This window comes from Monodon monoceros, unplaced genomic scaffold, assembly GCF_005190385.1.
Source record: "Monodon monoceros isolate NGI ecotype Baffin Bay Population unplaced genomic scaffold, NGI_Narwhal_1 Super_Scaffold_22, whole genome shotgun sequence".
Taxonomy (NCBI): Eukaryota; Metazoa; Chordata; class Mammalia; order Artiodactyla; family Monodontidae; genus Monodon; species Monodon monoceros.
The window spans coordinates 96,452,379-96,474,694 of NW_021703779.1; the positions used below are offsets into that span (position 1 = coordinate 96,452,379).

The 22,316-nt window shown below is 35.3% G+C and overlaps 1 protein-coding gene across 1 annotated transcript in view; it reads left to right on the plus strand.

Annotated features, from left to right (window-relative positions):
- Positions 1 to 22,316, plus strand: part of HTR2C (5-hydroxytryptamine receptor 2C) — a 115,884-nt gene that overhangs the window by 3,080 nt on the left and 90,488 nt on the right. Inside the window, exon 2 of the mRNA XM_029240626.1 lies at positions 1,358 to 1,671. Within this exon, the coding sequence (XP_029096459.1) occupies positions 1,358 to 1,671 (314 nt within the window). The remainder of the gene's footprint in view (positions 1 to 1,357; positions 1,672 to 22,316) is intronic.

A 22,316-nucleotide genomic window follows, 5' to 3' on the forward strand; every position in this document is an offset into this window, starting at 1 on the left:
TGTGTGTGTGTGTGTGTGTGTGTGTGTGTGTGTGTGTGTGTGTGTGTATAATATTATAGATACAATTATGATAATCATAATCATCTAGTGTTACTACTGCAAGTTTCTCTGATGATTGATAATAAGTGATAGTCAATCTAATCACACATATATTTTCCCTGTAGAAATAATATTTTTAGCTCAAAGAACAAGTGAATGAGATAATGAAATCAAAACTTTTACATGGAGAACTCATACACTCTGGATTTTGTAATGTCATGTGTTCCATCCCCCATGCAATTTTCTTGCATAGAGAATTGGTTAGCACATATTGTACCAGTAGAGGAAATTTTCTTCTCTATAAATAATATCAGGGTTTAACAACTAGTACATATAGTATAGTTGTTGCTTAGTATTCATTAAATAACTATTACTGAACATAGAATACACATAAGACAGTCATTCACAGATAATAATTCTTGCTTTTAAGCAGGAACTATTGAATATACTTATCTTTCTTGTTTATCTTATTAAGGAAAATAAATATTAGTTTCATGAGACAATTTAGGGACTTACATTAATGTATGAAACCTGAATAAATCTCATATCACCATCAGGGGAAATTAATTTGGAATGTACAAAACATAACCACGTCTGTCTCTCTTGCATTAGTCTGCCACTTGGCCTGAAATTCCTACCAGTAAAAATCTACATAAGTACCATCATGAGAGGTGTACATTTTAAATGACTTAAGAGATTTCTTTTCCAGCATAGGAAAGCAGCAAACCCATAGGAGTTAATTATCACCACAAATCATTTTCTAACCTAGAACACCACCAGAAAACATAGGACATAAATGGGGAGAGTGTCAGGTAGAAGGAAAATTTACAGGACAGATATTAAGAAATTATGGGCCAGCATAAAGTCACTCAGCAAGTCAAACAATACTGTGGTTTCAGATTGAGTGTAGAGAGTAAAAGTCTAAAACACAGGCTTTGAATTCAACGGGACTTGAGTACGGACCCTGCCCCTGCTACTTACTGGCTATATTTCCTTGAGAAAGTTACTTAACTTCTCTGAACCTCAGTCTCTCCTTATACATAATAGATATAAATCAGTACTGACTTCATGAGGATGTTATATGAGATCAAATGAGATTATACATATATATTTCAGTAAACTAAGTGCCTGACTCATATTAAGCATTCAATAAAAGTATTTGGGGGAGAGAAAGAAGAGATACTGAGGTTTAATTAAGAGTAGAAATGATGATGATAATAATAATGATTGTTAAAGGAAAAGCAGTTGATTTATATAAGTAATTTATTAGGTACAAGCAATATAATATATACCTGATTATTTTTTTCTTAATTTTCAGTGTGCACCTGATTGGCCTATTGGTTTGGCAATGTGATATTTCTGTGAGCCCAGTAGCAGCCATAGTAACTGACATTTTCAATACCTCCGATGGTGGACGCTTCAAATTCCCAGACGGGGTACAAAACTGGCCAGCACTTTCAATCGTCATAATAATAATCTTGACAATAGGTGGCAACATTCTCGTTATCATGGCAGTAAGCTTGGAAAAGAAACTGCACAATGCCACCAATTATTTCTTAATGTCCCTAGCCATTGCTGATATGCTAGTGGGACTACTTGTCATGCCACTGTCTCTGCTTGCAATCCTTTATGGTAAGTACAAATTTATTAGTATTTTGATCTCAGATCATGTCATAAATCTGTGGCAGGTATCGTAAAAAATCAGAAAGTTAATTATTCTACTTGTATCATTTGGAAAATAAACAAAAAAGAAAATTGTGTGACAGAAGAAATTGGATGTGTGTATATTTATTAAATAAATCAGTAGCAGACTCTTGAAAAAGCAAAACAAATGTTTTATAATATATTAAAATCATATATAGATACTCTATTGCTCAGTGTCATTTGTAAACAATGACAATTGCCTTCCAATATACAGATTGTGACAGTGAAAGAAACATGTGCCTACCCCTATGTTCTGGGCAGTACACATACCTAGTACCAGCTTTTATACAAAGAAGATGAAAAAAGCTCATCATCTTCATTTTTTTTTAACATCTTTATTAGAGTATAATTGATTTACAATGGTGTGTTAGTTTCTCCTGTATAACAAAGTGAATCAGCTATATGTATAATATATCCCCATATCCCCTCCCTCTTGTGTCTCCCTCCCACTCTCCCTATCCCACCCCTCTAGGTGGTCAAAAAGCACCGAGCTGATCTCCCTGTGCTATGCAGCTGCTTCCCACTAGCTTTCTATTTTACATGTGGTAGATATATACATGTGAAATAGAAAGTTATCTATTTTACATGTATATATGTCAATGCTACTCTCACTTTGCCCCAGCTTACCCTTCTCCCTCACTGTGTCCTCAAGTCCATTCACTACATCTGTGTCTTTATTCCTGTCCTGCCCCTAGGTTCATCAGAACTTTTTTTTTTTTTTGATTCCATATATATGTGTTAGGATACGGTATTTGTCTCTCTCCTTCTGACTTACTTCACTCTGTATGACAGACTCTAGGTCCATTCAACTCACTACAAATAACTCAATTTTGTTCCTTTTTATGGCTGAGTAATATTCCATTGTATATATGCCACATCTTCTTTATCCATTCATCTGTTGATGGATACTTAGGTTACTTCCATGTCCTGGCTATTGTAAATAGAACTGCATGAACATTGTGGTACATGACACTTTTTTGAATTATGGTTTTCTCAGGGTATATGCCCAGTAGTGCGATTGCTGGGTCATATGCTAGTTCTATTTTTAGCTTTTTAAGGAACCCCCATACTGTTCTCCATAGTGGCTGTATCAATTTACATTCCCACCAACAGTGCAAGAGTGTTCCCTTTTCTCCACACCCTCTCCAGCATTTATTGTTTCTAGATTTTTTGATGATGGCCATTCTGACTGGTATGAGGTGATACCTCATTGTACTTTTGATTTACATTTCTCTAATGATTAGTAATGCTGAGCATCCTTGCATGTGTTTGTTGGTAATCTGTATACCGTCTTTGGAGAAATGTCTATTTAGGTCTTCTGCCCATTTTTGGATTGGGTTGTTTTTTGATATTGAGCTGCATGAGCTGACTGTATATTTTGGAGATTAATCCTTTGTCAGTTGCTTCACTTGCAAATATTTTCTCCCATTCTGACAGTTGCCTTTTCATCTTGTTTATGGTTTCCTTTGCTGTGCAAAAGCTTTTAGGTTTCCTTAGGTCCCATTAGTATATTTTTGTTTATATTTCCATTTCTCAATGGATCTTGCTGTGATTTATGTCATAGAGTGTTCTGCCTAATGTTTTCCTCTAAGAGTTTTATAGTGTCTGTCCTTACATTTAGGTCTTTAATCCATTTTGAGTTTATTTTTGTATACAGTCTTAGTAAGTGTTCTAATATCATTCTTTAACATGTAGCTGTACAGTTTTCCCAGTGCCACTTATTGAAGACACTGTCTTTTCTCCATTGTATATTCTTGCCTCCTTTAACAAAGATAAGGTGGCCATATGTGCGTGGGTTTATCTCTGGGAGGTCTATCCTGTTCCATTGATCTATATTTCTGTTTTTGTGCCAGTACCATACTGTCTTGATTACTGTAGCTTTGTAGTATAGTCTGAAGTGTGGGAGCCTTATACCTCCAGCTCCGTTTTTCTTTCCCAAGATTGCTTTGGCTATTAGGGGTCTTTTGTGTTTCCATACAAATTGTAAAATTTTTGTTCCAGTTCTGTGAAAAATGCCATTGGTAATTTGATAGGGATTGCACTGAATCTGTAGATTGCTTTGGGTAGTATGGTCATTTTCACAATGTTGATTCTTCCAATCCAAGAACATGGTATATCTCTCCATTTGTTTGTATCATCTTTGATTTTTTCATCAGTGTCTTATACTTTTCTGCATGCAGGTCTTTTGCCTCCTTAGGTAGGTTTATTCCTAGGTATTTTATTCTTTTTGTTGCAAGAGTAAATGTGTTTCCCTCATTTTCTCTTTCAGATTTTTCATCATTAGTGTATAGGAATGCAAGAGATTTCTGTGCATTAATTTTGTATCCTGCTACTTTACCAAATTCATTGATTAGCTTTAGTAGTTTTCTGGTAGCATGTTAGGATTCTCTATGTATAGTATCATGTAAACTGCAAACAGTGACAGTTTTACTTCTTTTCCAACTTGGATTCCTTTTATTTCTTTTCCTTCTCTGAGTGTTGTGGCTATAACTTCCAAAACTATGATGAATAATAGCAGTGAGAGTGGGCAACCTTGTCTTGTTCCTGATCTTAGTGGAAATACTATCAGTTTTTCACCATTGAGGACAATGTTGGCTGTGGGTTTGTCATATATGGCCTTTATTATGTTGAGGAAAGTTCCCTCTATGCCTACTTTCTGCAGGGTTTTTATCATAAATGGGTGTTGAATTTTGTCGAAAGCTTTTTCTGCATCTATTGAGATGATCATATGGTTTTTCTCCTTCAATTTGTTAATATGGTTTATCACATTGATTGATTTGCATATACTGAAGAATCCTTGCATTCCTGGGATAAACCCCACTTGATCATGGTGTATGATCCTTTTAATGTGCTGTTGGATTCTTTTTGCTAGTATTTTGTTGAGGATTCTTGCATCTATGTTCATCAGTGATGTTGACCTGTAGCTTTCATTTTTTATGGCATCTTTGTCTGGTTTTGGTATCAGGGTGATGGTGGCCTCATAGAATGAGTTTGGGAGCGTTCCTTCCTCCGCAACTTTTTGGAAGAGTCTGAGAAGTAGGTGTTCGCTCTTCTCTAAATGTTTGATGGAATTCTCCTGTGAAGCCATCTGGTCCTGGGCTTTTGTTTGTTGGAAGATTTTTAATCACAGTCTCAATTTCAGTGCTTGTGATTGGTCTGTTTATATTTTCTGTTTCTTCCTGGTTCAGTCTCAGAATGTTGTGTTTTTCTAAGAATTTTTCCATTTCTTCCAGGTTGTGCATTTTTTTGGCATATAATTGCTTGTAGTAATCTCTCATGATCCTTTATATTTCTGCAGTGTCAGTTGTTACTTCTCCTTTTTCATTTCTAATTCTGTTGATTTGAGTCTTCTCCCATATTTTCTTGATGAGTCTGGTTAATTGTTTATCAGTTATGTTTATCTTCTCAAAGAACCAGCTTTTGGTTTTATTGATCTTTGCTATTGTTTCCTTCACTTCTTTTACATTTATTTCTGATCTGATCTTTATGATTTCTTTCCTTCTGCTAACTTTGGAGTTTTTTGTTCTTCTTTCTCTAATTGCTTTAGGTGTAAGGTTAGGTTGTTTATTTGAGATGTTTCTTGTTTCTTGAGGTAGGATTGTATTGCTATAAACATCCCTCTTAGAACTGCTTTTGCTGCATCTCATAGGTTTTGGGTCACCATGTTTTCATTGTCATTTGTTTCTAGGTATTTTTTGATTTCTTCAGTGATCTCTTGGTTATTTAGTAGCATACTGTTTAGACTCCACGTGTTTGTATTTTTTACAGTTTTTTTCCCGTAATTGATATCTAGTCTCATAGCATTGTGGTTGGAAAAGATGCTTGATACGATTTCAATTTTCTTAAATTTAACAAGGCTTGATTTGTGACCCAAGATATAATCTTTCCTGGAGAATGTTCCATAAGCACTTGAGAAGAAAGTATATTCTGTTGTTTTTGGATGGAATGTCCTATAAATATCAATTAAGTCTATCTTGTTTAATGTGTCATTTAAAGCTTCTGATTCCTTATTTATTTTCATTTTGGATAATCTGTCCATTGATGAAAGTGGGGTGTTAAAGTCCCCTACTATTATTGTGTTACTGTTGATTTCCCATTTTATGGCTTTTAGCATTGCCTTATGAATTGAGGTACTCCTATGTTGGGTGCATAAATATTTACAATTCTATATCTTCTTGGATTGATCCCTTGATCATTATGTAGTGTCCTTCTCTGTCTCTTGTAATAGTCTTTATTTTAAAGTCTATTTTGTCTGATATAAGAATTGCTACTCCAGCCTTCTTTTGATTTCCATTTGCATGGAATATATTTTTCCATCCCCTCACTTTCAGTCTGTATGTGTCCCCAAGTCTGAAGTGAGTCCCTTGTAGACAGCTTATATACGAGTCTTGTTTTGTATCCATTCAGCCAGTCTATATCGTTTGGTTGGAGCATTTAAACCATTTACATTTAAGGTAATTATCGATATGTATGTTCCTATTACCATTTTCTTCATTGTTTTGGGTTTGTTTTTGTAGGTCTTTTCCTTCTCTTGTGTTTCCTGCCTAGAGAAATTCCTTTAGCATTTGTTGTAAAGCCGATTTGGTGGTGCTGAATTCTCTTAACTTTTGCTTGTCTTTAACGATTTTAATTTCTCCATCAAATCTGAACGAGATCCTTGGTGGGTAGAGTAATCTTGGCTGTAGGTTTTTCCCTTTCGGCACTTTAACTATGGCCTGCCACTCCTTTCTGGCTTGCAGAGTTTCTGCTGAAAGTTCAGCTGTTAACCTTATGGGAATTCTCCTGTATATTATTTGTTGCTTTTCCCTTGCTGCTTTGAAAATTTTTTCTTTGTACTTAATTTTTGATAGTTTGATTAATATGTGTCTTGGCATGTTTCTCCTTGGATTTATCCTGTATGGGATTCTCTGTGTTTCCTGGACGTGACTGACTGTTTCCTTTCCCATGTCAGGGAAGTTTTCAACTATAATCTCTTCAAAGATTTTCTCAGTCCCTTTTTTCTCTTTTCTTCTGGAACCCCTATGATTTGAATGTTGTTGCCTTTAATATTGTCCCAGAAGTCTCTGAGACTATCCTCAATTCTTTTCATTCTTTTTTCTTTATTCTGCTCTGCAGTAGTTATTTCCACTTTTTTATCTTCCAGGTCACTTATCCATTCTTCTGCCTCATTTATTCTGCTATTGATTCCTTCTAGAGAGTTTTTAATTTCATTTACTGTGTTGTTCATCATTGTTTCATCTTCAGTTCTTCTAGGTCCTTGTTAAACGTTGCTTGTATTTTCTCCATTCTATTTCCAAGACTTTGGATCATCTTTACTATCATTACTCTGAATTCTTTTTCAGGTAGACTGCCTATTTCCTCTTCATTTGTTTGGTCTATTGGGTTTTTACCTTGCTCCTTCATGCTGCATATTTCTCTGTCTTCTCATTTTGTTTAAAATACTGTGTTTGGGGTCTCTTTTTTGCAGGCTCCAGGTTCATAGTTCCCACTGTTTTTGTTGTCTTCCCCCAGTAGGTGAGGTTGTTTCAGTGGCTTGTGTAGGCTTCCTGGTGGAGGGGACTGGTGCCTGTGTTCTGGTGGGTGGGGCTGGATCTGGCAGTGTGTTTTGGGGTGTCTATGAACTTAGTATGATTTTAGGCAGACTCTTTGCTAATGGGTGTGGTTGTGTTCCTGTCTTGCTAGTTTTTTGGCATGGCGCATACAGCACTGGAGCTTGCTGGCCCTTGGGGTGAGCTGGGTCTTAGTGTTGAGATGGAGACCTCTGGGAGAACTCTCGCCAATTGATATTATGTGGGGCTGGGACGTCTCTGGTGGTCCAATGTCCTGAACTCGGCTGTCCCCCCCTCAGAGGCTCAGGCCTGACACCAGGCCGGACCACCAAGACCCTGTCAGACACACAGCTCAGAAGAAAAGGGACAAGAAAAGGAAAAAAAATAATAATAAATAAATAATTATTAAAATAAAATAATAATTTAAAAAAAGAGAGCAACCTAACCACTAAACAAATCCACCAATGATAACAAGCACTCAGAACTATACTACGATAAACATAAGAAATCAGAAACAAATCAGTTGCAGCCAGCAAACCCCAAGTCTACAATTGCTCCCAAAGTCCACCGCCTCAATTTTGGGATGATTCATTGTCCATTCAGGTATTCCACAGATGCAGGGTACATCAAATTGATCGTGGAGCTTTAACCCACTGCTCCTGAGGTTGTACAGAGAAATTTCCCTTTCTCTTCTTTGTTCACACAGCTCCTGGGGTTTAGCTTTGGTTTTGGCTCCACCTCTGCATGTAGGTCGCCCTCAGTATCTGTTCTGGCCCAGACAGGCCGGGGTTAAAGCAGCAGCCTATTAGGGGGCTCTGGCTCACTCATGCCGGGGGGTGGGAGGGGTACAGTAGTTATAATTGGAATGTGGGGCAAGCCTGTGGCAGCAGAGGCTGACATGATGTTGCAATAGCCTGAGGCATACCGTGTGTTCTCCCAGAGAAGTTCTCCTTGGATCAGAGGACCCTGGCAGTGGTGGGCTACACAGGCTCCCAGGGGGCTATGGATAGTGACCTGTGCTTGTACACAGGATTTTGGCCGCTGCAGCAGCAGCATTAATGTTTCATGCCGGTCTCTGGGGTCCAAGCTGATACCCACGGCTTGCACCTGTCTCTGGAGCTCGTTTAGGTGGTGCTCTGCCTTCTGTGGGCAGAAAGGGAAGGAATCCCCTCTCCTCGCACATCCTGAAACAATGGTCTCTTGCCTCTTAGGCAGGTCCAGACTTTTTCCCGGACTCCCTCCCGGCTAGCTGTGGTGCACTAGCCCCCTTCAGGCTGTCTTCATGCAGCAAACCCCCGTCCTCTCTCTGGGATCTGACCTCCGAAACCTGAGCCTCAGCTCCCAGCCCCCACCTGCCCCAGCAGGTGAGCAGACAAGCCTCTCGGTCTGGTGTATGTTGGTCAGCACCGATCCTCTGTGCAGGAATCTCTCCACTTTGCCCTCTGCACCCCTGTTGCTGTGCTCTCCTCCATGGCTCCAAAGCTTCCCCCTGCCCACCCCCTGTGTCTCCCAGTGAAGGGGCTTCCTAGTGTGTGGAAGCTTTTCCTCCTTCACAGCTCCCTCCCAGAGGTGCAGGTCCCATCCCTATTCTTTTGTCTCTGTGTTTTCTTTTTTCTTTTGCCCTACCCAGGTACACGGGGAGTTTCTTGCCTTTTGGGAAGTCTGAGGTCTTCTGCCTGCCTTCAGTAGGTGTTCTGTAGGAGGTGTTCCACATGTAGATGTATTTTTGATGTATTTGTGGGGAGGAAGGTGATCTCCTCATTTACTCCTCTGCCATCTTGAAGGTCCCCAAGGCTCATCATCTTTAAAAACATATTTTAAGTAATCTTCTTAAACATTGACAAACTAAGTGCTTGGCACATAATAAGCACTCAATAACAGCTATTCTTCTTCCTAGAGTCTATAATTCATGTTTTTAAAAGGAGACAGTGATAAAAATTAATTATTAATTATATAAGTTCAAGGTCATATTATCACAATAAAAATTCAAGCATTGAAAATTTTGATATATGATTTTAGAGAGCTTTTAATTTTTCTTTTGATTTTCTGCCATATCTTTGCCATATTCGTTTTAACCTAACTTTTGTTTCTAGCTAATATTTATTAAGAACAATCAAAACCACTTATACTACATTGCAAAGTTTCTTTCCTAGGGAGTTGGAGAACCCAGTTTGAATTTCATTGCCGATATGCTCATCTCACAAGGCAGTGAAGTAGACTCCCTTTTCCCTGGAGTGTATAATGGAATTAGACTGGAAGGACTAATACTGAAAGTGTATCTAGTTCTCAAGTCCTAAAAGAAGATTACTGCATCTAGAAAATAATCTCTCATGGAACTTACAAATTAATTATCCTGTTCTAAATACACAGTGGTAATAGATTGTCTCAATAGGCATTTTATAAATAGTGTTCTCAGGAAATATGCTTTCCTTATATTTACTGAGTTTGAATGATGCATTAACTTCAAAGTATAAGTATTTTACCTTCTCTGTGAGCATTTTACCACACTATAGCTCCAAATTATGTAAGAAAAGGTCACTGGAATGAATGTGCTTTAGAAGGTATGCTTTGTCTTGTGGTGTCTATTTCATTTTGCCAGTTTCTCCCTTAAAAATATATGAGTGGTCAAAAAATGGCATCAGCCTAAATCCAAATGTCCTAACACATCCATCACCACACCCCCAAGCAATAAAGAACAACAAAAACAAATAAAACTACACAATACCACCACCTAATTTGGAGAACATTCAAATTCCAAATTATCTGTAAGCAGAAAATAAATAAGAGATCATAATGAGCTCTCTATTAGGCTCCCGCCATGTGCTGTTGTGAAGAGGAAGGGCAGTCCAGTAAATACTAGATGAAAGAGAGAGGAGGAAAACTAGTAGGAAGCCTAAGATTGATCTAAAATCATCATAAGAAAGAAAGTCTATCCCAAGTATGAAAATTCTGAGAAACTTCTCTGGAAGCTCATCCTTTAGAGAATTGACTTAGAAGTGTACATATGACTCAAGAAAGCAGTGTTGGAGAGGAACTCTTTGGAGGTAGAAAAGGGTTAAAAGGGAGAGGTGACTTTTGAAAAAAAATGCACAGTGAAGGGAAAAAGAAACAAGAGGGGAAATTTCATCATCTTACAAGACAAAAAAAGTCAACATGTAAGAACCCATCAACCCTCCCCCCACTGTCCTCCACTGTACCCCAAAAGTCCTCCAATAAAGAAATCATACTTTGTTACATGAAGAGAAAAGGGTGCTCCAGAGCTTGGAATCTTGGAAACTACCCACAAACCGCTAGCCATGGAAACCACCCACAAACTGCTAGCCATGTTCATACAAATTCAAAGATGCAACCAACTTTCATCTATACCAAGCTACTATAAAAAGAAAGCAGAACATGAGAATAAAAAAAGCCATTTGATGAAAGTTCCCACAAATAAAGAATGATCAGAAAACAAAAAAGCTGTAACAAAATACTTCAAGATAAACTAAATTTTCTCAAACATTTAAAGATATATCTATAAAAAAAAAAACCTTGAAGTAGAAATCTAAAAACTAAGAAAAGAAATGGATTAAAAAAATTGGTCAACATAAAGCAAAAGTTGATTGAACCCAGGAGAATAAAATAGGAGAAAAAGATAAAATCATATTGGAATGAACATTAAATTAAAAGTGCCTAAAGAAGAATAGATTAATATGAAAACTTAATAAGGGGCACTAAAGAAAAACACGGAAACAACAGAAAGAATGAAAATGAGATGAAGAAAGAAGTAAAAGAGGTCAAAAAGAAAGTGTTTGAGATGGAAGACCATCAAATAAAAGATCCAATGTGTGTATAATGAGAATCCTTGAAAAGAAAAAAATATAATGGAACAGAATTAATATTTAGAACTATAATCCTGGAAAGTTTTCCAGAAATAAAAGAGGGTCTAAATGTACATATTGATAGGGCCAACCCAGTACCAAAAATTTGACCTGGAACAGTCAACTCTGAGATATATCTGAGACATTAGGTGTTAAATAGAAAGAAAAATCTTCAGGCAAAAATAAGAAATAATTTACAAAAGCAAGAGAATTAGACTGGCTTCATAATTTTAAAAAATAACAAAACAAAGCAACACTGAAGCAATATTTTTATAAAAGTCAACCTCTTATATGATATTCTTTCAAAAGTAAATCTATAAAGACAGAAAACAGATCATTAGTTTCCAGGGTCTGAACATGCAATGCTGACTCCAAAGGGGCATTTACTTTGGTAGTATGGAACTGTTCTATATCTTGATGGTGGTAGTGGTTGTATATATATTTCTCAAAATTTTAAAAACTATATATTCTAGTATGCAGTTTTAAAAGGGTGAATTTTACTGTATGTAAGTTATACCTGAAATTTAAAAAGGAAAAATACTCAAATAAAGTTTCAAACCAAGATTTTATATCCAGACAAGTTGGCCATCAAGCTGTAAAAAGTTTAATATTTTTTAAACCCAGAGAATTCTGAACCCATGAGCCCTTCTTAAGAAATTGAATAATGGATAAGATTCATCTAACAAAGGGATGACTGGGAACTTTTCCTCAAAAAGATGGATCATGAGTGTTTAATATATTTAATTTTAGAGCTAAGACAGAAATAAAGGTGGTATAAGGGCATAAGAATACTGTCATATCTTATATGATATATATTATTTGTTATATAGTCTAACAACTTAGAAGCAATGCAACTAAAAGTTGGGAAGAAAAGAGAAAGGGAAAGAGAAAGAAGAAAGTAGAATAATTTCATTGATTTTTCTATAAACAAAAGATGGGTGTTAATTTATATGACTCCAAAAAATGGCAAGCCAGAAAAACTAGATTTCATAAGAAAACAGAGGTCTAAGAGTATTAAACAGGATGTAAAGAAAACATGATATAAACATGATATAAGGTTAACCACTAGAACAAAAAGACAAACCTATCTAAAACCAAAAGAAATGCAATTAATAGAAGAGTAAAAAAAAAAAAAAGTCAAGTAGAGGAAGAAACACAAGAAAATAAAACAATACTCTCAACATTATACCATGATACAATGACAGAGTTGAAAACAAACATACCAGTAATAGCAATACACTTGTATGAACCTAACTTACCATTAAAAATAAAAGATTTTCAAGTTGGCTTACAACAAATTACCCAACTATACTCTCTATATTTAGTGGAACTCATAACCCAGTGAATCACAATGGTTAAAATAAAGGGATGGGCAAAGGTATAGTAAGCAAATAGAAACACTAAGAAAACAGAAATTGTGATGTTGACATCTGACAAAGTAAATTTTAAATAAAAAATTTAAAAACCAGTAAGAGTAAAAAAAAAAAAATGATGTTTTTTTTTCCCAAAAAGGATGTTTAATTATGATTAAAAGCTGTAATTAACAAGTATATAGCAGTTAAGAATATCTATGCCCCCAATAACACAGCAATGCTCTTTTAAAAGCAAAAACTAAAGAACATGGAAGGATACATTTATGGATACATTCTACTAATGGGAGACTTTAAATATCATACTCAGTACAAAAAAATTGGACATGTAGGTCTTATGGGTGTATATTAAACTTTATACCCTTATCATAGAAAGTATATTTTCTTCACGAGTTCATGGAACACTCACAAAAATTAATTATCCATTAGGCCACAAAGAAAATGTTAGAAAAGTAAAACTATTATGAAAAATACTTTCTGATAAGAACACAATAACGCTTGAAAGCATTAACAACAAAAGTTTAAAGACCATCTGATCTTGAAGTTATAACAAATTTTAAACAACTGTTGGTCAAAAGGACAAATGCAAACTGAAATTACAGACTACTTTAGAAATATGATAGCATACACACTACATATCAAAATCTATAGAAGATACTTAAGCAATGATCAAAGGAAAATTCATAGCCCTCATCACCTTTATAAGTAAAAATGAAGGTATACAAATGAATTAAATTCCTAGAAAGCAACCTTGAAAAAGAAGTGCAAAGTAACTCAAAAGAAAGCACAAAGAAACAAACTAAAGATAAAAGCAGAAATTAATTAGGTAGAGAATAGAAAAACAATATACCTAATTAATAAATCAAAATCCTGCTTTTTTAAAAAGCAACTTTTAAACAAAATAAAAGCACTACCTAACTGAAACAAGGAAAAAGGAAGAAACAAAAATATTCAAAATAAGAAATAACAAGGAAAATAACCATTGAAGCAAAGTAAATTTTAAAAATTAGATTACTTTGTAGGTTTATATGCAAATCAATTGAGAACATTAAAAAAAAAAAGGTAGTTTCCCAGGGAAAATCAGGTTAGCAAAATTAACCTCATTAGATATAGAAAGAAAGAGAACAATTTCAGTAGAAGAAATAAAGTTATCAAGGACCTACCACACAAAAATAACATCAGATACAGATAGTTTCACTGGGGAATTCTTTAAAATGCTTGAAGACCAGATAGTTGTAATATTCCATAAATTGTTTAAGACCATTGAGTAATTTTTTAAAACCCTTCCTAATTCTTATACAAAGCAAGCATAGGTTTAACACATAAACCAAATAAAGACAAAGCACAAAGAAGGAATATTATAGACTAACATCACTTATGACAAAAATTCTTTATGAACAATTGGCAAACAGAATCCAATGTCACATTAAAAAATATTATACGATGAACTGGGATTAATTCCAGTAACACTATGTTGGCCCAATATTAGGGAATCCCTTAATAAAACATATTAATATATAATATCAACATTATTACTAATTAATATTTATTAATAGTTAAAGGTAAAAATATTATCAATATTGATACAATTATAATATTAACACAGCATTATATTTATAACATTAACATTAAAATATAATTTTTAAAGTATATGATTTAGCTCTAAAGACGTTGAGTGAAAAAGCCTTTATCCTAAAACATTCTAGAAAAGCTAGAGTTAATGGAAATAAACATGTGATAAATAGAATCTTTCTGATTTCTTTGAATTGGTTAATAAATAGTAGAAGATAATCTTCTCATGTACCTAACATATATCCAAAATTTGCATACCTGGAGTTCATTCTCAAAATGAAACAATTTTCTTATTTGTATAAAGGTGGTACCACATTCCTAGATAAATGATGTACTAGGCTCTAGGACATTGGTACTTAGTGTTCACCGAAACCAGATGCCACTATCTTGTAGCTCTTTATCTGACTTCTGCCTGCAGGTGAGTTTTGTTTTACCCTAACCAATGATTTTTATTTTATTTTATTTTATTATTTTGCGGTACACGGGCCTCTCACTGCTGTGGCCTCTCCCGTTGCGGAGCACAGGCTCCGGATGCACAGGCTCAGCAGCCATGGCTCACGGGCCCAGCCGCTCCGCAGCATGTGGGATCTTCCCGGACCGGGGCACGAACCCGTGTCCCCTGCATCGGCAGGCGGACTCTTAACCACTGCGCCACTAGGGAAGCCCCTAACCAATGATTTTTGAACTTCGTAAATTGAATATCTTTTATTCAATTGTGTATGTGTTCCAACTTTGCTGTGTTTCTACTACTCCCCATTTTCTTACACCTCGCTGCCTTACTCACTGATTATAAACCTACCTGGTCCCTAAAAGCATTTAAGTTTGTGACAGGACTCACAGCTTGTGGGCACAAAAGAAACAACCTTGATATCAATACCCTAAATTCACTGGCTTGTTATCCCCATGTGCTAACAAAGTTACTCCAATCCCCTAGAAAGATACACACCTTCCCTCCAAATACTTCTAGAAGTCCCCAAGAGTTATCTCACATGTGATCATGAATAAATCAATTTGCATCACTCACTGTTGCAACCGTTCTGGGCTTTCATCGAGCACGTATGTATCCACCGTCACCTGCCACCATTCACTATACCTGCTGATAATCCAACATCTCTCACTGATCATCCATCATCGCCCACTGGGCATCCATCATCATTTGCTGGGCATCTGCTGAGTACCGCCCTGTCTGTTGGGAATCCACAATCTCCCACCAGGCATTGTGGTCTCTGCTGATGCTCTGCCATTTCACCACCCGTGACTTCCATGAGAATGCTGCTTTACCTGTCTTGGGTACTGTCACCTGGTATAGCCAAACCTACAAACCCTCAAGATACCACATGGTGCTGCATTTGCTTCAGTATTATATTTAGTGTTCCCTGCAAAAATTAGGAATATGTAGCACACTTTGTTACCTAAACATGGAAAAAGTAATGCTTGTCCTTGCCCTCTTCACAAAATCCCTCTGTAAAACAACTCTTTTTTTTTTTTCTCTTTTACTTACTGTAGTTTCCTCAGGGCTTACATTCTATAGGACTGATCTAGAGTATATTTGCTGATGCCTTAATTTCTGTCCTCAAGCATCCACATAAAAACTTCTCCCTGAAAGGCTAAGCAGTGACCTTCTCAGTCTTGTAACCCAGCATCTATCCCTGTATCCGGTACTTTTTAATGAATAAATGAAGGCTTCTTTCCCTCTTGCAAATCAATTCATGAGGTTAGATACTTGGGATAGCCCAGCCCCACACATCTAGAACTGTGAATCTTTACTTTTTGGTTTAAATGTCTACTCCCAATATCCCCTGTCCCAATCCACATAGTCATTTCACTACAGTCTCTTTATCCTGGGGCGAAAATCTTCTTTACCAAGTAAATTTTAATTCCAAGTGTAAATGGGAAGAATGGCATTCAGTATATTTACAGAAAATTACAGTGACATATATTAAAGAACACAGTCCAGAGGTCCTGATTGTTGTTCTTACCTCTAGAGTCTGCTATCTCTAGTAATTCTTTGTACTTTCTTCTTTCCTCCTTAGAACAACTTTTGCAGATTACTTCTTTTATTCTCCAACAAATTCATAATGTAGTTTTAGTTAACATTCCAGTTCTACTTGCAAAAATCACTTCACTTACAGACAGATAGGCAGCACTAAGCTCACTAATAACTAACACCTGAGTGCTGGCTCAGTGTTGGACCCTATTCTAAGTGCTATACATTTACTATCCCCATTTAACAGGTAGGGAAATCAAAGCACCAAGAATTTAAGTACTACCAATGATCTATTGCCAAGTTGGGAAAAATCCCCCTACATTTTCTACAATAACAGGAAACTCTCTTCTATCTTCTCAAGTTGGGTTTGGGTTTCCTGGTAGAGTACCCATTGCTGATGTTCTGAAGATTCACTTCATTTTATCCTTTACTTCTATTTGGCTAATCCCAAACACAATTCCTGATATAGGTATTTTTTGAGTTTGGAAAATCTCATTGTTTTTCATGGAAACGTTCAATGGCTTTATATCATGTTATGATGTGCCAATTCCTAGAAAGCTAAATTCTCAGCTCTTATTTCCAAAGACTCTTTCCCCTAATCCGGTATGTGTGATCCAAGAGCCTTTTAACTTGGTTCCATGATGATGTTAAAGAAGATGATGATAACAATAATTATTATAGCTAACTTTAATTGAGCACTGTATGGGAAGGAAAACTTGTCTGGGGTCCTGCAAATTAAGTTGACAAAAGACAGTTTAACAGGAGAAAGGGTTTATTACTTATGCATACTGAGTTCTTCATAGAAAAGAAATGAAAACCCAAAGAAGCAGTTAGACCCCAAGGGTGTATGTATCATTTTAACGAAGAGCAATAAATTGTGGAGAAGTGACAAGACAAAGGAAAAGCAGTTTGGGCTTCTAGGGGTGGTAAATTGTGGGAAGGTAAATATATGTGGAAAACTAATGGAAGATAAGGGTTACGTTTGTAAGGTTTGTTATGAAGCCTCAATCTTCTGTAGTATGGGGTGATAAGTGTGTCTCCAGTGATTGAGTCATTCTCCTCTTCCTGGTAGAGGTGGGGATGCGGACACCTTCACAAGGGGAAATTTATAACCTGACTTTAGGCAGAAACGGGGAGGGTCAGGAGCTTTTCCTATATTGGCTGTTTCTCATTTGCCTTTAGCTCAAAAGAATCCTTATGCCAAAGCAGCATATTTGGGGGATGGTATAGGTAGAACTTTACATTTTCGCCACTTTACAGATGAGGAAAACGAAAGCACACAATTTACCTGATTTTAGGGCCACGAAAGGCTAATATCCATTCTCACTTAGATCAATGACATTAAGGGTCCCATTCCCCCTGCTACTCAGACTGATATTTTTGCCACTCATCCATGGAAATGTGGAACTTGCTATATCTTCCTGAAAAACCAAATGCTGATTCTTGCTTCTGTCTTGATACAGCTTTAGACACACAGAGTACCATAACTAAGAAAATAATCTCTTGTATATCCAGGAGTAATTTCTCCAAGCCCTACAATGATAACAATAGTTCACAGTTCTTTTACACATATCAGCGCTATACATCATTTTAGCTGATAGACACTCTTTTAGAAACATAGCTTTGCTCAAAGTAATTTCTGTTCAGTACATTTTAGACTCTATTAACATCCCCTTCAGACACAGAGTTTGAAGGCCCAGGTTTCAATGCCTTTGTTGCCATGTGATTAGAAAATAGAATTAAGGGGGGGTGGGGGAGGGGCATAATATATCTTCAAATAGTTGAAGGCTCTTCATGGCTCCAAAAGGTAAAACCAAAATAAATGGTAAAAGATACAGAAAGAAGCAGATTAGGGTTCATTAAAATGTTCTTTATCAATGAAAAGTTCTATCTTTCAAAGAAAGGAACCACTCCATTACGGAGGTTATATAAGGAACTTCTGCTTCGAATAGGAAGTTACACTTCCTGTGTTTCCTCCTATGTTTTCGGATTGTATCAAGTTTCCTACTGATGTCACTTTGAATGAGTTACTTGGAGTCTGAAATTATCATTACGGAAGTAGAAGGAATGACAGGGAGATGAAAAGAATTACTATTTCATACAACAGGGTTACATTTCACATGTGCTTTTAAGAGACACTGGATGAAAAACCTACTCATTAATTATATATTATTTTAACAACTCAGAAGACATTTTATCTCTTGTTGCCATCTAAGTGAACATAAAAGAAAATTTGCTTAGAATGAATGGACTGTATATCCAAAACCCTCACTTTTAAACATTATGAGATGAATAAGAATAGCCTACTTAGCCTTTATCTCAAAGGGCAGTAATTCAATCTTGAAAGCTGTCTTTCATATGTTAAATAGAATCGCTTACAACGATGAATCTGAATTGTTCTCGTTTATATCTATGTATTCCTAACACAGTGCTTGAACTGTGTAGTATCCAGGTTCTTGGACTAATTGTTAAAAGTTGATTTCTTTCTTTTCCTCCTTAGTCAAACTAAATTTCTGTATTCTGCAAGTGCTAAAATTTGTTTCATGTTCCAAGTAAAAGATACCAGAAATATAAAATCTTTGCACTCTAATTTTTCTGCATTCAAAATATAGCAAATGCAAGCTACTCAACCATTATTCACATAACACTAAGTTCCAAAAATATACTTCATAAATTGTTTTTCCATGACTTGATGCCACTGTTTCTTTTTAATAAGAATATCACCAAGACAGTCAAGGTTAGATGAGATTTTTTTCTAGTATGGATCTTCTCACTGAGAAATATTTCATAAAATAGGTAGCAAAAGCAGAATTTTAATTCCCAGCCTATGTATCTTTATTTTTATTCTTTAATTACATGGCAAGAGATATTTGAGGGTCTTTATGGAAGTATACAATTTCAAATGAGCCCAAACCATTGTAGATTATTTATCACTGTTTACTATGTATAAGATCAAAGCTACTGTGGATTTTTAACTCTATTCAGAATGAAGCAGGAAAGGAAGTATTCTGAATTAGTAGGTACACATGAGATAACTACAACAGGACACCTTCTGTAGAGCAAAAGTATTCCTTATTCTAGATCAAGATCATTTTGGAGCCCAAAAGAATTCACTAGCTAATAAAAAAAAAAAGTTTCTCCTCAAAATTATGTAGCAAAAACCTTGAAGGGGATAAAAGAAAGGCATTTAATATTTATCAGGCACTTATTCATTTTTCTATTTATTTTAACCCCATCTTATATACTCTCAGCTTAAAATTTCCATATTTGTAGGCAGAAAGGAATTTTCTGAGTTTCCTATTTTAGGAACAAGTACAGAAGAGGAAGTTAAATATGCGCTATTGGACTAATATAGATGAAGCTAACTTTCATGTATTTCATTTCAAATGGAAAATATACTCAAAACAGAGCACAGATAAATAGTGAAAAGTAAAATCCTTATGTTCTTTGAAGTATTTCTCATGATGGGAGAGAATGAAGTCTCTAATTTTCAATTCCTCAAAAACCTAGGATTATAATCTCTGTATATACATGAATTTCACCAGTGGGTGGCATATAAACCATTGTAATCAACCAGGGTGTTCTCTAGGAGGGAAATTGGAGTAAAAAATAAAGATAATTATTTCAAGGATTTGAATTATATTTTGCTTAGTTACCAATAAAAAGGAAACGGTTTAATAGAAAAATTATACAAAAGCCGAACATGAATATAAGCTAATCATATACATATTTGAATTTTGATAGTTTTATGCCCTTAGCTCCAAGTCTGCCTAAGAAATATTGTGTTTTAACTATATCTTTTTGATCAAATGACTGCAATAATGCCATATTAATATTGTGACTATGAGCAAATCAGTGGATATCTCTAAGAATTAGATTCTCCTTTATGAATGATTAGTTTTTATTGTGTACCTATCACGCTAAGTATTTTAACCTACATTACGTCACTTAGCATATACTTTACAGGTACTTATGACTATTAAAGACCGAAAGTGAAATTATTTTGTGAACTGTAAGCCTCTACACGATTTTAAGATATTATTATTTTTAGTATTACATTAAACCAAGCCTCTATCTAAATTTAAATGTAATGTGCATATGAAAATATAAACTATGTATTTCCACATCTACCAAAACAAATGTTCTGGAAGTATTTTCTTGGTTTAACTATAATATAATATAAAATATAAATTTTCTGTTTAATTATAATGAAGTAAGTAAGCTTCTTGTAGTTTAATTAGAGTAGGAAAATTAAAGGATCAGTTAGCCAAAACTCACTTCATTAAAAAATACAAGGCAGAGCTTTCCTGGTGGCGCAGTGGTTGGGGGTCTGCCTGCCGATGCAGGCGACGCGGGTTCGTGCCCCGGTCCAGGAGGATCCCGCGTGCCACGGGGCGGCTGGGCCCGTGAGCCATGGCTGCTGAGCCTGTGCGTCCGGAGCCTGTGCTCTGCAACAAGAGAGGCCACAGCGGTGAGAGGTCCGTGTATCGCAAAAAAAAAAAAATACAAGGCAAATTTTGAAGACCAATATTTCATAAATAATTTTTTTAGCATGCAATACTATGACAAATTACTCAATTAACTTTTACCATGGCTTACTCACCTAAAAGTTTAATTTTAGGTTAGTCACAATATTATTTTACATGATTAGTGAACTCTAATTAAATTAGTTATATAAATGACTGAACAAAAGAGGGGAAATATAGTGAGAGAATCTGACTGTATTTAATTCTGATGTAAAATATTGCAACACTGTAATTAAGAACTACCCTATTTTTATTGTGAAACAAACAAAAAATGAGTAAAAATATTACACTTGTAGCCTACCTGATGTTCTCTTAGAATTTGTTTTTCAGACGTGTTAGGATTACTTGAAAAAAAAGAGACAATTTAAACAGTACACAAAGGTGATAGTAGAAAAAATAAAAGAATACAGAAAGTAAAAGTGGTAGGTAGACTCACGTTGCTTTCTTACCTATTGCTTTTTTTAAATTCATGCCTAATAGGGCAGAGCTATGGCCTAAGGAAATTATTATATGCTAACAAAACAATAACACAAGAAAGACCAATAATAGTGATAGCTATGTCTATATTGGGGCCCAGCTATATGCCAAGCACTTTACTCAAATCTTATGATTTAACCTAAAAATATTACATAATGTAGGTGTTACAATTCATCTTTTACAGATGAGGAAATCTAGGTTCAGGTTGAACAACTGATTCAACCTCAAAGTTTATGCTCTTTTCAGTCTGCTTTGCTGTGTCACACAAATAATAGTAGTTTCTCAGATTTAATATTTCTACTTATATTATTCACTAAAACATCAAAACAGTCTTTTGTTACAGGTATCATTATCGATACTTAAAGCTGGGGAGAAAAAAAAATGAGTATGTAGTGATTTCAAAACAGTGTGCTAATAAGTAAAAATTATACAAGTGGTTTAATCATTTTTTCCCTTAAAGAAGAAGCCAACCCCCTCACATATACCACATAAGGAATGACACATATGGAAAAAAGTCCAGGTCATTATTTTTCTGCTCAATTTCTTACCACTATGACAATATTTTTCTGGATTTTGAAAGACCAACTACTGCTAGTCACAAAAGATTCTTAATTATCTTTTACTCTTGTCAACTAAATGGAGATGATAGAGATATTTTCTATTGTATCATTTAACTTACTTTGTTGAATTTTTCTACTATGTTTTTTGAATTTTCTTAGAGGTTGCTCCAGGTCTTATAATATGCATCTCTTTATTTTCATTCCTCTTAAAAAATTGAGATATAATTCATATGCCATAAAATTCACCTTTTGAAAGTATACAATTCAGTGGTTTTTAGTATATTCACAAAATTGGGCATTCATCATTATCTAATTCCAGAATATTTTCATCACCTCAAAAAGATGCCCCATACAAATTAGCAGTCACTCCCTATAATATGCATTTTAGCTCAAAGCAATCTTGTTAAGATTAATATTGAATTTCAATAGTATATAGAAACTTTGTGCCAATATACTTCCATTCCTTCCCCCTTCTTTGTGCTATTATTGTCATACATATTGCATCTTATACATTATAACACATCAAAATAGTTTTGTAGTTATTGTTTTATGTAGTTGTCTTTTACATAATTTTTCATGTCTTTCACATTTAGGAGAAAAGTGTTTTAATTCATGTGAATTCAAGTTACCATCTAGCCTTTCAATTCACCTGGATGATTCACTTTAATAGGT